At 55.0% G+C, this 13,762-nt stretch overlaps 1 protein-coding gene across 2 annotated transcripts; it reads left to right on the top strand.

The window, feature by feature from the left end:
- The first annotated feature begins 5,540 nt into the window (after positions 1-5,540).
- Positions 5,541-13,646, top strand: FUNDC2 (FUN14 domain containing 2). 2 transcript variants are annotated; one of them, XR_012634386.1, is made up of 6 exons: positions 5,541-5,631; positions 6,121-6,271; positions 7,656-7,731; positions 8,842-8,976; positions 10,744-10,937; positions 12,947-13,646. XR_012634386.1 is itself a non-coding variant. In XM_074915530.1 (5 exons), the coding sequence occupies exons 1-5, from the start codon at positions 5,613-5,615 to the stop codon at positions 10,819-10,821; spliced, it is 459 nt and encodes a 152-aa protein (XP_074771631.1). In that variant the 5' UTR covers positions 5,541-5,612; the 3' UTR covers positions 10,822-13,646. The 2 variants fall into 2 exon arrangements, 1 of the variants encoding a protein (XP_074771631.1); XM_074915530.1 differs by having other exon boundaries at positions 10,744-13,646.
- The last annotated feature ends 116 nt before the right edge of the window (positions 13,647-13,762 follow it).

Below are 13,762 nucleotides of genomic sequence, written 5' to 3'. Positions count from 1 at the left end.
TGTGAGAGAATGAGTGACTCATGGCAGCTTCTCGGGAACTCAGAGTATCTCAAAAGCAGCAGCCACCCACGGGGCACTCACCCTTCCCAGCACTCACATGGACAGAGGGCACTGAGACACTGGCTGTGCTGTGTGGCACTGGCAATCCAGTGGAAGGACCAGGCATGGCCCTTTGTATCAGTGCTGCTGAGCTGAAGCATCTCCTGCTGCTGCCCTCATCCCACCAGGACCCTGCCTGCCCTGAGGAGGGCTCGGTTTTGGTGTATGGCCGCTCCAGAAAGAGGAACGGCAGCCTGAGGGTTGGCAGGACACATCCCTGCTCTTCTATAGATGTGCCCTGGGTAAGTCCCTGCCACGTGGGCTTGCCATACTTCCTCCTTGAGCCGCTGGGCACACACTGCCGGCTGGCTCCTGCCCAGCCCACTGGCCATGCCCACCTGGATGCATGCCACGCTGGCTCATTTCACCAAACACCAGAGGAAATCCCTGTCACCTTTCTAGTGCCTCCCTGCACAGCTGGCGTGAAGGATGCCATGGGAGTTTCCAGCCTCCTCTCTGGAGCCAGTGCTGGGGTTTAGTCACAGGGCATGTGTTTACCCCATCTCCAAGGGTAGGGGTCTTCAGAGGAGCTGCTTTTTTTCAGAACCCACTGTCCCAATTAAGAAGAAAAAGTATTAAAACAAACCACCAACTGACCAGCCAAAAAAGGCATCTCCTGGTGCTTTTATCTCCATCCACACTGCTGCTGCAAAATCATCCCAGATGGAGAGACAAACCCTGTTCTTAGTGCAGATAAATCACAGCAGGAGCAAAGTCCACACCTGTCCTTGGGGGAAAAAAATCCCATTTGGAGTTTTCAGCATTCAGAGGTCTCACAGGCCAGAGTACTCTCCCTGTGGCCACCGGCTTCACACAGTTATTGCTAAAGGATCTTTGCTCCTCAAGTGTGTCAGAGCAGCCCCGGGGGAAATCAGAGCAGCCTCTAGGCTCACGCATCCTTCATAAGTCACCTAATTACTCTGGCTGATTAAATGAAGATCAGAGCCATTTCTCTACCCTGGGCTTGCTTTGAGGGTTGCTGCTGCTGAGTTAGCCTGGAGATGGAGTCACGTTCCCAAGGGGTGTCTGGATTTTGGTGTTTGTCATGCACTGTGCTTAGCTCATCTCCTGAGACACCCTGGCTGCTACAAAAACTTGGAATAAGCCCCAAGTCCCAGGGCTGCTCATATTCAACAAAGCTGTCCCTGCACCCCCAAGAAGTGACTCTCTTCCACACTGCGCTTGGAGCCACAGGGAAGAGCCATGGTGGTACCCTGCCTCACCGATGCCCCAGTGCTCAGTGCTGCTTGACCCTGGCATCCTTGCACTGACAGAGCTGCTGGTGAACCAGTAAAGGGGCTAAATTTAACAACAGGAATTTAACGATGCTCCATGAGAATGGCTGTTTAAGGGAGTCACTGTCCCAGAAGACTCCTCCCAATTGTTGCGAAGAAAAAGGGAGAACTGGATGCAGGGAGCTGTAGCAAGCTCCTGCACAACCCAAAGCCCTCCACCCAGCTGCCCCCAGCCTCGGGCTGTGTCTGTCACTGCGGCAGAGCCCTGAGTCTGAGGATGCCACCACAGCTAGTCTCCATGGGTGTCCCTGCACCGTGCTCAGCTCACACCCACATGCCCAGCGCAAGCCTCAGGGCTGGCAGGGGTGCCTGCTGGCCAGGCAGTGACATGAGAGGGTGCAGACCCGCGAGATAGAGGGATTTTCAGGGAAGATGGACCAGGATCCTGGCCAAAGGGGCAGAAAACAGTCAGGAGTTGAATGAGGAGATTATGGCACATCCAGGAATTGTTATTCATCTTTTACAGCTGGGGATACAGCTGCAGGGAGCAGCGGGACTTGCCCACTGCCACCTGCAAGGCAGCAGCAAGTCAGAAAGAGAGCACCTGTATCACTTGAGCAGCCACTCAGTATCATTTGCCATGCTCCAGGCTGGCTGCATACATTCACTGCCCAAACTGCTTCCTGGCAGGGGGGACGGCTCCAGGTGGGGCTGGGGTGTCCCTGCTGCTCTCAGCACAGCCCTATGCCTGGTGCCAGGCTGCTCAGCCTGCCCTCCTGTTCCCTAAACCTGGCTGGCAGAAATGCCAGCTGTTGGTGGGAGGGAGCAGAAGGACCTTTCCTTTGTGGCATGCATGTGGGGGAGGCTGGGGGAGAGCTGGCCTGCACTGAAAAGTCCCCACGGCAGCTTGGGGGGGAGTGAAGAAGGGCTGTCACCCCAACTCATAGACACTGAGTGGCATGAAGGGCTGGAGCCCAAGTTTGTTTCATTTCCAGAAAATGAGAAAAGAGAGACGGCAGCAGAGAGAGAAACCCCGCTGAAAATCCCCGTGCTCTTGCTTTGACAGGGCTGAGCTGCAAATTTCCTTTCTGCAAGCTGCAGCATGCACCCAGCCATCCGCTGAGCTGGGGCTGTCCCTGCGTGGCTGTGTGACACCAGCGTGGATATCCCAGCCAGGGGAAGGGGAATTCAGCCGTTGCTTCTTGCTGTACTAAAAGCAGCGACACAGTGACGGCCTCGGCAGAGCGCCATGAGGCAGGGGCCATGAGGCCAGCAGTGTTAGGGCCACATCACGCTGAGCCACTGGAGTAGCAGCTTGGGAGCCCCAGGACACTGCAGCGCTCCAGGTTCCCACACACCAGGGACACGTTTCCTATCGACGGGGGACCCTGGCATCTGGTGGAGATGGCCAGGTATGACGCCTTGCTGAGGTGCCCAGAAGGGCATCGTGGGTCCATTTACAGAGCACTTTGGGGGGGCTCTGCAAGTGGGGACTTGCTGGGGGGACGTGGTTTTGCTGACAATGTCATTGCCCAGTACTGCTCACCGGGACCATGCATGGCTGCTTGGAATCCTGTGTGGGCTGGTGAGCTGTGGCTCAGCCTGGCCCTGCAGGCTGGGAGGTGGTGGTGGTGCCAGGGGGGAGGGGAAGCCTTTGAGATGAAGAACAGCTTTTTGTGCCTGTGTCTCCTGAGCTGAACAGGGCTGCTCACCAGGAAGGCACCTGGCAAAGAGCCCCAATGGCTGCAGGGTGCTGAAGTGCTAGTGTTGGGCTCTGCCACTGTGACTGCTGGCCTGTGCCACCCTCCATGCCAAGCTGGCCTGACCCCGATGCACAGGAGCCCCCAGCCCTGCAGCCCCTCCAGTCCCCCTGTCAGCCCAGCTCCCTCCCTGCTGCAGGAGGAAGATGAGCACATGCCCTGGACGATGGTGCACTGGTGCCGGGGAAAGATGGGGCCATGCTGCAGATGCCCAAGCCAGCAGGTGTCCCTGGGACCATGTGTGTGTGGGACCCCCCAGCTGGCACTGGGGAGGAGGCACAAGAGGAACCCTGCATGGCCCCAGGGCACCGGGGCAGCCCTTTGGCCAGGGCAGGGAGACTAAACCAGGGACACGTGCTGCACAGGGATGGGAGCCCACCACGTACCAGACGTGCAGGAGACCCCCGTGCCACCTGACATTGGTGTTTGGATGGGATTGCCAAGATGAAAGGCTCCCCCCAGGCACCTGTTTGCACCAGCTGTCCCTTCCCACTGGCCATCCCTTCCTCTACCACCACATCTTCTTTTCCCAGGGGAAGCTGCTCTGCTCACTGCCAGCCCTGCCTAGAGCTGAGGTGGAGACCCTGCAGAGACATGGCACTCTTGGCTGCTCAGTAGTCGGTGTAGGATCTGTCCGACAGTCTCACTAACAGCTACATCTGATTACTGGGTCACCAAAGGGTGACCACACTGCACCCGCAGGAGTTGCCTTCTGATCTGCTGGAGACAGGATGACCAGGGCTCTCTGGGAGCGTAGTGGGGGCAGAGGGGAGCCCTGATCCTGAGCAATCCCATGGGGCTTCGGCTGCCCAGGAGGGCAAATTCAGGAGCTTTCCAGTTGCCAGAGTAAGTAAACCCTTGCGGAGTGCAGCAGAAGCCCTTTGGAGCATCCTGTCTACAGGGTCCCTGGGGCTCAAGGGCTGGGCACTGGGCTGGACACCCAGATTCTCTCCACCTGCACCCCCATGGTGCCCATCCCTCCAGCCGTCCAGCTGTCCCTTGCCTGGCCCTCAGCACCTCAGACAGCTGAGTCCCAAGGCTCAAACCTGCTTGGGGTCCACAGCCACCAGTCCCCACGGGACGACTATGTGCAAGGCATCACGTCTCGGTCTGCAGGGCAACACTGACCTGCCACTTTGATTTGTGTGCACGGACGCAGCTCCAGCCGGTTCCCCCTAATCAGGGCAGTGCAGGAAACACGTGCGATGCTGCTGCGGCTTCCAACACGTCCCTGTCTGCCTGCGAGGAGGGAGGAGGTGCTGGGCTGTTTGCAAGCGGGGCGTCCCAGCCACTGAGGCAGAGTGCTGCTGTTGGTTCCCAGAACACTGTCTGTTCTCCCGCCTGGCCCATGTGACCTGTGCTCCTACACTAGTTTCCATTAACCCCACAGGAGGATCAAGCCTGCTCCTCCTCCACTTACAAATTGTTGTTTTTTTTTTTTTTGCATGCTGTGTCTCAGGTTTTCCAGCTTTGCTTCTCCCTGGGCAACTGTGTCCCCAGGTGGGAAAAAGGTGGCTTTTATTCTGCAGAAGTTCAAGGGAGTTAAGGCTCAGAAATGGGAGGGAACATTCTTTCAGGGGAGATAATAAAATATGTCCCTGCCAGGCAGCATGCCTGGGCTGCCCAAACGGGCTCAGGGGCAGCCTGGGGCATGCCAGGGCAGGGCGGGGTGTGCGCGCTGGACGCAGCGCAGGCCCTCCACGCCACTTTCAGCTCACCCCAGCTCCACTGCGCGCCTGCCCTGCTCCTCGGTGGGTCCCAACACGGGGATAGGAGTCTTGGCCCGTGAGCCAGGGTGCCGAGCTGCCCAGGACAGTGGCATTTGTTTTAAGCAAAGGTGCTGTTTCTGTGGAGTGACAGCTGGCACCCAAGCGAGAGCCTCCCATGTCAGAGGGAGCGAACTGCCACAGGCTTTAGGAGGCCTTCAAGATACTCTTGGGAGTCCCACAGAATTTTCCTTGGAAAAGCCCTTGAAGCTCCTCCAGCCCAACCATGACCCTCACTCTGACCATTCCCAACTCCCCCAGATCCCTCAGCGCTGGCTCAGCCCGACTCTTCAACCCCTCCAGGGATCCCGGGGACTCCCCCCCTGCCCTGGGCAGCCCATTCCAACGCCCAACAGCCCCTTCTGCACAGAAATCCTTCCTCAGAGCCAGCCTGACCCTGCCCTGGGCAGCTTGAGGCCATTCCCTCGGGGCCTGGCGCTGGGTCCTTGGCTCCAGAGACTCATCCCCCCTCTCTGCCCCCTCCTGGCAGGGAGCTGCAGAGGGCACAGCAAGGTATCCGCTTTGACCCTCCCCTGGGTGCCACAGGGCCGCTCGTGTTGCGCTGAGCCGGTCCGCCCGGGACACCCCCCGGCAGGGCCACACACGGCACCGGGTCCGAGGGGACCCGCCGGGCCGCCGCTCCGCCCCGCGCTCCTCCTCCTAGGGCCGCGCCGGGGGCGGGGCCGCGCCTGCGCAGCTGGTCACGTGGCGGCGGGACGCTGTGGCGGCGGCGAGCGGAGCTCAGCGGGGCCATGGCGGTGCCGAGCGGAGGTGGGGCGGGACGGGACGGGGCGGGCGGTGTCGCGTCGCGTCGCGTCGCCCCCCCCCTCTCTCTCCCTGGCGGCCGGGTCCCCGGCTCCCCCAGCTCGCGCCCCCCGCCCGGCGGAGAGCGGGGCCTGTTTCCATTGGCAACAGGCGGCGGCCGGTACCGGGGCCTGGCACCGCCTCAGGGCCCGAACCGCCGCGGGACGCTCTGGGAGCGGCTGCTGGGACAGGGCTCCTCAGCCCGCGCCCCTTCCTCAGTGACGTGACCTGCGGCAGTACCGAGGGGGGCGAGGGGTGCCGGTGACGAGGCCCGAGGGGGTCTGGGGCCCCCGGGGAGGTTGTAGGGCCTGAGGGTTCCCCGAGGCCCGGGGCAGTGCCAGGCCCCGTGGGCCGTGTGACTGGGCTGGGGTCCTGTGTCCCCGGGGAGGCCCTGGGCAGCTGGCAGGGGGCTGTGGGACAGCGGTCCCGGCACTAAGCCTCTCCAGGTGCCTGCAGGTGTGAAGGAGGACTCGTTCAACGTGCTGGACCTGGCGGAGTACACCAAGAACCGGCCCTGGTGGCGCAAGGTCTTCGCCCCCAGCTCGGGGTCGAGCGCTGAGAAGTATAATGTGGCCACGCAGCTGGTGATCGGAGGGGTCACGGGATGGTAAGATGTGCTGGGGTTGCCACTGCTGCTCGTGGCAGGCAGGATGCCTGCGGGCACTAGCCAGGCTTTTGGGAACATGCTGATGGGTGCAGGTGGTCATTTGGCAGCCTTTCAGAGAAGGCAGATGTCCAGCTTGCTCAGCCCACTGTGCCCTGGCATGGTCTGCTGAACTGTGGGAGGTCTTTAAAGCTGTCTCTAATGTGGAGCTAAGGACCTGAGACCATCTTCTAGGGAAGAAAATGGCATCAGGCTTTTATTTTTGAGGTGAGATAATTCTCTTAACTTCTGACATAAAGTGGTGGTGTTGAATTTATGACAGACACATGTGAGCCTCTTGGAACAAGGGTACCTTCTTCCCTGGAGGTGGATGTACTTAAGGCATCTGCACAGAATCTTCCTGTGGAGGTGGCTTATCACATCTGTGGGCACGGTTCCTGGGGTTTCATGTTGCTTGTAGCAAGTGCTGGGGCTGGTGGCTTGTGACTTTATTTGCAACTTCATTCTTGCAGCAGCATTGTTTGGGTCGAAAATTTGGTGTAATCACACTGCTTTGGTTCTTGCCCTGCCTGTCTTCGTATAGCAGAGGGGTAATCATTTCAAAGTGTATGACAAATCTTCATTTTCTGATAAAAATATGAGCTTGCCACCTCTCATATCTTCACTAAGTGTACGTATTCAGAAATGGGTAAGAGCAGGTTGCTCTGTTGTTTTGCAATGTTGATAAGGAAACTGTGGTCAAAGTAAAGTCTGTTTTGGGTGATACAATACACTAGGCCTTTGCTGAATGACTGAGTAATGGGGTGGTGCTTGCTTGAGTTCCGGTGGCTGCAGCAATGTCTTTCATGTTGAGAACGTGTAACCCAGTTTGGAGACCAGTATAGCTTTAGACCACTGCTGTCTGCTTGCTTCAGCATTCTTCTCTTCTGAGTAATGAAAAGTAAGCAGTTGTTTGGGCAACAAAGAAGCTCGCCTTGTGATCTGCTGCCCCTGCTCTGTCATCAAGCAGCAGCAAATGTGCTGCCTGGTTTCCTTTCAGAGATGATACAAGTTTAAAAAAAAAAAAAAAGCTAAAATCACTTGTTGATTTTGGTGAAATTGTGTGTTTCCAAATACTCTTTTGGGAGAAGGTTAATGTTGAAGAGATAAGAATCAAAACTGCAAAAGGCTGAAATGTGATAGTGAGAAGGAAAAAGCTGTAAAGCATCACTTTTGGCTGGGCTCAAATTTTTTTTTCTCTCTTGGCTGCATGTGGGTTTCTTCTGCTGTTCATCAGGCTGACTCTGAGTCTTGGGTAATTACTGCCAAAGGCAGCCTTGTCTGTGGGAAGCATGCGTGTGTGTGTTTGATAGCTCATCCTCCTGACTGAATCCTGGTTGATTTGTAGGTGTACTGGATTCATCTTCCAGAAAGTTGGAAAGCTGGCAGCGACAGCAGTGGGAGGTGGTTTTTTCCTACTCCAGGTGTGTATGAACAGTGGGTCAGGCTCTCCAAGAACTGTGTTGTTGGGGACGAAGGGCTGTCTGGTGGTCACTGGGACATGTGAGGCCAGTTCCCTGCTGTGCCAGGAGCTCTGTGTGGCCGTGATGTCAAGGGCGTGCTCCCCGGGGTACACAGATGCAGCAGCAGAGCAGTATCAGTGTGTGTGCTGTCTGCTCAGGGTCTGCTAACAAAGGCCAGGCCAAAGGCACGTAGGGGCTGTTAGTGCAGGGGCACCCGAGTGAAGCAGGAGGCAGCCTTCAGCTGCGGCACACCGCGCTGCTGCTGCAGGACCGCCTGGTCAGAAGTGCCTGTGAAGATGGTGTCCCTGCAGGAACAGCCTGGGGTGTTGAGATGGATTTGTCCATGCCTGTGCTGTGCTCCCCATCAGCCTGGCTACTTGAGGAGTCAGGCCAGCACAGATAGGGCTCTCTGTAAGGCATTGGGGAAGAGCAGAGAAACAGAGCGCTCTCTCTCCTCAACCATGTCTCCTGGTTTCCAAGAAACCTGGCACTGAGGGTTGCTGCTCGGATGGAGCTGTCTAGCTCGTACATCCTGCAGGAGGCAGAGCAGCTCTCAGGCCGGGCTCAGCAGTCTTATTTGTTTCCTTCTCAGGCATGGTCTCATGTGTGACTCATTCTCCCCGCTCTTCTGGCTCTGCTTTTTCTGCTGAAAGCCAGCGAGAGTTTCACTGCTGAATCATCCTGACCAGATAAAATATTTAGAGAGGAACAGGCTATAATTAGCTGTGTCCAGAAGAGTTGCAGTGAGTCCCAACGATATATGTGGCAGTTGCGAGGGGGCGGTGATGCCAGCTACATTAGAGAATAGAGGCTGAAATTGGCTAAGCTGTGATGTGTGCACTGCTGTTATGGGATTACTGTAGGAGACACATGTTACAGGACAGTGAATACAGCTGCAGGGATGGTCCTTTGTCCAATTTTAAAGCTAGTGTGCTCATCCTCTCAGGCCACTGGACCAGGGTGTGGGAGGTGACTGTGGTCAGGGAAGGGGGGTAGGCAAGAGGGTCTGTTTAGCCATGGTCATGCAGGACCTTACTCCAGGAACTTTCTTTCCACCCCTCAACACTCTAGATTGCAAACCACACGGGATACATCAAAGTGGACTGGAAGCTAGTAGAACGGGATGTGAACAAAGCCAAGCAGCAGCTGAAATTTCATAGCAGTGGTAACAAAATGTCTCCACAAGTGAAAAGCAGAGTGGATGAGGTGAGAAAACTTTTCCTAGGGCATGTCCAGGTGCTTAGCTGGAGGGACAGCAGAAAATGGGATTGACTCCTGGGCTCTTATAGATCTTTCATTGTGCAAATACAGGGAGGGAATGCTTGCGTGACAGCAAAACCGGAGAAATGTCAAAGGCTGTGGATGTCTGCCTAGACTTTAGTAAATCTTTTGACACTGTTTCCCACAACATTCTCCTGGAGAAATTGCTCCTGGCTTGGACGAGCATACTCTTCACTGGGTAAAAAACTGGCTGATGGCCAGGCCCAAAGAGTTGTGGTGAACGGAGTTAAACCCAGTTGTCAGCTGGTCACAAGTGGTGTCCCCCAGGGCTCAGTACGGGCGCCAGTTCTGTTCAGTATCTATCAGTGATCTGGATCAGGGGATCAAGTGCACCCTCAGTAAGTTTACAGGTGACACCAAGTTGGGTGAGAGTGTTGATCTGCTGAAGTGTAGGAAGGCTCTGCAGAGGGATCTGGACAGGCTGGATCTATGGGCCAAGGCCAACTGTACGAGGTTCAACAAGGCTCAGTGCTGGGTCCTGCACTTGGGTCACAACAACCCCCTGCAACACCACAGGCTTGGGGCAGAGAGGCTGGAAAGCTGCCTGGTGGGAAAGGACCTGGGGGTGCTGGTCGACAGCTGCTGAATGTGAGCCAGCAGTGTGCTGAGGTGGCTGAGAAGGCCAACAGCATCCTGGCTTGTATCAGGAATAGCGTGGCCAGCAGGGACAGGGAAGGGATTGTCCCCCTGGACTCGGCACTGGTGAGGCCGCACCTCCATGACTGGGTTTAGTTTTGGGCCCCTCACTACAAGACATTGAGGTGCTGGAGCGTGTCCAGAGAAGAGCAGCAGAGCTGGTGCAGGGTCTGGAGCACAAGTCTTACGAGAAGCAGCTGAGGGAACTGGGGTTATTTAATCTGGAGAAAAGGAGGCCCAGGGGAGACCTTATCACTCTCTACAGCTACCCCAGAGGAGGTTGTAGCAAGGTGGGGGTCGGTCTCTTCTCCCAAGTATAAGTGATAGAATGAGAACAAATGGCCTCAGGTTGCACCAGGGGAGGTTTAGATTGGATATTGGGAAAAATTTCTTCACTGAAAGGGTTGTCAAGCGTTGGAACAGGCTGCCCAGGGAAGTGGTTGAGTCACCATCCCTGGAGGTATTTAAAAGACGTGTAGATGTGGCAGTATTGGGTTAATGGTTGGAGTTGATGATCTTAAGGATCTTTTCCAACCTGATTCTATCTGTGCATGTTTGAGACAGACAGGGTGGTTTTTAGGCATGACGCCAGCTCACCATGTGTTGCTGCAAATTCCTTGGGGTTAGGAGAAAACATGCTGGGGTTGTGGGGAGAAGTGTCTCTCTAGTCTGAAAGAAAAGCTAAGCAGATGTGGCAGCAGAGTGACCTGGTTACCCTGGACTCTGCTGTACCCTGATCTGGCACGGGCAGTCAGCAGTTCCTTCTGTCAGCCTGGCTGTGCAGGTTGTGAGAGAGCCCTGGAACATGTAGGCTCGGACTGCAGCTCTCAGAGGATCCCGTCGACCCTGGGACCGGGTCAGTCAGGAGCTGTACCTGCAGTGGGGAGATTAGGGAGGGGAGGGCGTTAGGTAAGATACTTTTGTAGACCTGAGCACTGGCCTCTCCCTGAGCATCACTCACCTCGGAGAGCAGCCTGAGGGATATCTTCGTATGGGGAGGGTGGGTGGGTGACCTGCTGTTGTTGAACACTGTTGGCTCTTCTCTCCCCTGCTTAGGTGATCATATTTCTGAAGAAGAATGTTATCCTGACTGGAGGGTTTGCTGGAGGATTCCTGCTCGGAATGGCGTCCTAGAAACTGCACTCAGCTCTCCCTTCATGCCCAGCCTCCCCTGCCCGCCTCTACTGCTGTTCTTTCTCACTTAGAAGTCAAAGGATGTTGCCAACAGGCTCAGTCCCTTCTGCTCACAGGTTTCAGCCCTTATTTCTTACAGTGCTGCTTCTGATTTCCAACTTTTTCCTCTGTCTGGGCTGTTAGGGTGCTGGGATCGGTCTGAAAGCTTATGACTCTGTGTATCATTGCAATTCCTTTCCCCACCAAATATGCCCAGCCCCAAATTTTCTGATGAGTTGCAGCCTCATAAACACATAGTGGCAGAGAAATGTCTTAAATGCACTTCTTCCTGGGTGCTCAGGGCTGTTACGTGTACATTTGTCTGCCAGTATATGTGTACAACAGCTGTCAGCTGTTCACTGCTGTTTAGCTTACACTTTTTCTGAGCTGGTACCTGGAAAGCCTGTGCTTCCCTCTGCACAGAGATGGTGTGTGCAATCCAAGATGTGCTTGGCTGTCCTGGGGTGGATGCAGAAGTGTCAGGGGACAGCCTGGGCTGTGTCTGGGACAGGTGGATAAAGGAGTATGTTCATGCTCTGTGTGGTGCTGGGGGTTCTCCTGCCCTCCCCCTGCCATTGCACTGCATGTAGATGAGCATTTGGCTTCTCCCCTGCTGTTATTTATACCCCTTACTGGAATTGCAGCACTGGCACTGCCAATGGAAGCTGAGCACTGGGGGTGACTCTCCAGCCCTTTCCTCATCATGTGTCTGAGTCACCAAGCTTCCTGTGCTGTAGAGGCCTTTCTGCCCCAGGAGCTGACTGCTGGCCCTTTGTCCTGCTCTGAGGCGCTCTCCTGTGGTGTATGGGCTTCCAGCCTGCTGGGCCTGCCTCTGCTGGGCTGGCTGCTGCAGGCCCTTTACTTTCAGCTGTGCCACTTACTCCAAGTCACCTTGGGCCTCAGACTGGTGTTTCCAGGTCTATGGTGACCTTCTCTGGCCACTTTGGTGCTGGTGATGCACTTAGAGCTATAACCATGTGGGACAGGATTGTAGACAGGCAATGCACCCCTGTTTGGGTACATTGTACCATTGCCAGCTCTACTGGAATGGTGGCAGGGGAGGATGTGAAACCTGGAGTGCAGTCCTTTACCTGTCTCTGCAGAGCACCAATTCCATTTCCCTGGTCTCTGCAAGTAACTGAAATGACAAAACTGTTGGGAAAAACAGGTGGGATTGGGAATGGCTCATTTCCATGTTTCTGCCTTGGTTATGTTCTTTCCTTCTTTGCATTCACCATTTCCACAAAAAAAGCTGCTTGCTTAATTCCACCAGCTGCAGCCCTTCTGCTGGTGATGAGGCAGCCCGGATGCAGAGCTCAGCTGGTTTTGGACAGTCTGGCCCAGTGCGGCTGTGTGCAGAGCAGAACTCTAACCTACAAGAGAAAAATAAATTTAAAAAAAAGTCCCTTAGAGGTGTTCTGCATTGGCTGTCCTGGGTGGCATTACTGTCTTCCAGAGTGCGGGGCCTTGCGTGACAGTGTGCTGATGTCCTCCAGCAGGTACATGCAGGAGTTCTTGCCAAGAATGGTTTTTTTTATGTGAAAGCCCATCCTTCAGTGGGAAACATGCTAGGGAATGAGGACATGCGTGGGTAATGGGGATGCAGCACCCGCCTCAGCAGCTGCACCCCATCTCCAGTGCTGCGTAATGCCTTTCTGATCACCCGCTGCTGCTCTCAGAAGGCCTGGAAATAGGGATCTTCCCCCGAGAGCTGCTGCAAGAACTGGAACCCTGTGTTCTTCCACCAGAGGGTTTGGGATGAGCACTTGCAGTTGTTAATTTTCTTTCAGCTCTGTTGGTGGAAGTGTCAGTGTAGCAACATTGATTTAGGTGAGGCTTTCTCACCTTCAGCATCTGAAAAGAGGCTGCAGGTAATCAGGAAACAGAAGGTGGTATCTTTGTTCCTGTCCTGCCATATGTGGCCAAGGAGAGTGAAGGAGCAGCTGGGCTCATGTCCTAAAAGTCATCCAGGACAGCAGCAGTGATGTGGTGCAGCAAATCAGTATATAATTCAGTAAACTGGTGTTTGAGTGACATGATGGTGGTGGGTTTTTTTGGTTTAGGTTTGTTTTGTTTTGTTTTTCAGGAACCCCACAGGGCTGAACCTGCATGAATTGATATGTTTGTGCTACAGGGTAGCTCTTGTTTCTGTAGGAAAATAGTGTTGCTGCCCCTCTGCTTGGTGAGCACAACTTCTGAGACTCACTAATCTCCACAAGGCTTCCTCCAACGATAAAGCTCAAAGTAAATCATTAACAGACTGTAGGCATGTTTTTCAGGCTCAAACAAGCCACTGTTTCCTCCCAGCCGGGGGGAAGAAGGGTGTACTGGCCTCTGCTCCACAGGGACCTGACTTGCTGCTACGGAGAGAAATGGCCCAGAGAGGGAGCTAAAATGCCTCAGTTGCTGCTGGAAGGGGAAACAAAGTCATGTTGAGTTTGATGTGAATGCAGGCAGGGAATGCACAAGAACATCAGCATCTGGCAAATCTTTTTCCTGTGCCCAGTATCAGGCTCACAGCTGGCATTGTTTGGTGCTGTGGGCCCATACTGGAAGCTTTGATGCTGAATCAACCTCTGTGGGGATGCATTTTCATTGTTGCAGGTGCCAAGATGAGGTGTTCCCCCTCCCGCCCCCCCCAGCTCCTCTTGGTCTTGTTTCAACAACTTCTGGCATCTGTTCCAGTATGAGAAGGTTTAAAACACACTAGGCTTTTAAAGTCTTTTTATATATTGTATGTAAATGCTTGTTGAAGTGATATTTTATTAAACAGTTTTGCTCTAATAGCTTCTGTGTGCAAGATCTGTTGACTTCTTGGGAACCAGCATGGTTTTGTCTTGCCCCATCTGTTGCAGTTGACCCAGGGGAGCAGTTACCACCAGGCTGGTAGTATGAGGTCTCT

This window comes from Athene noctua, chromosome 11 (genome assembly GCF_965140245.1).
Source record: "Athene noctua chromosome 11, bAthNoc1.hap1.1, whole genome shotgun sequence".
Classification (NCBI taxonomy): domain Eukaryota; kingdom Metazoa; phylum Chordata; class Aves; order Strigiformes; family Strigidae; genus Athene; species Athene noctua.
Note: the sequence above shows the minus strand (reverse complement) of the source record. Positions and strands in the feature narration are given on the sequence as shown.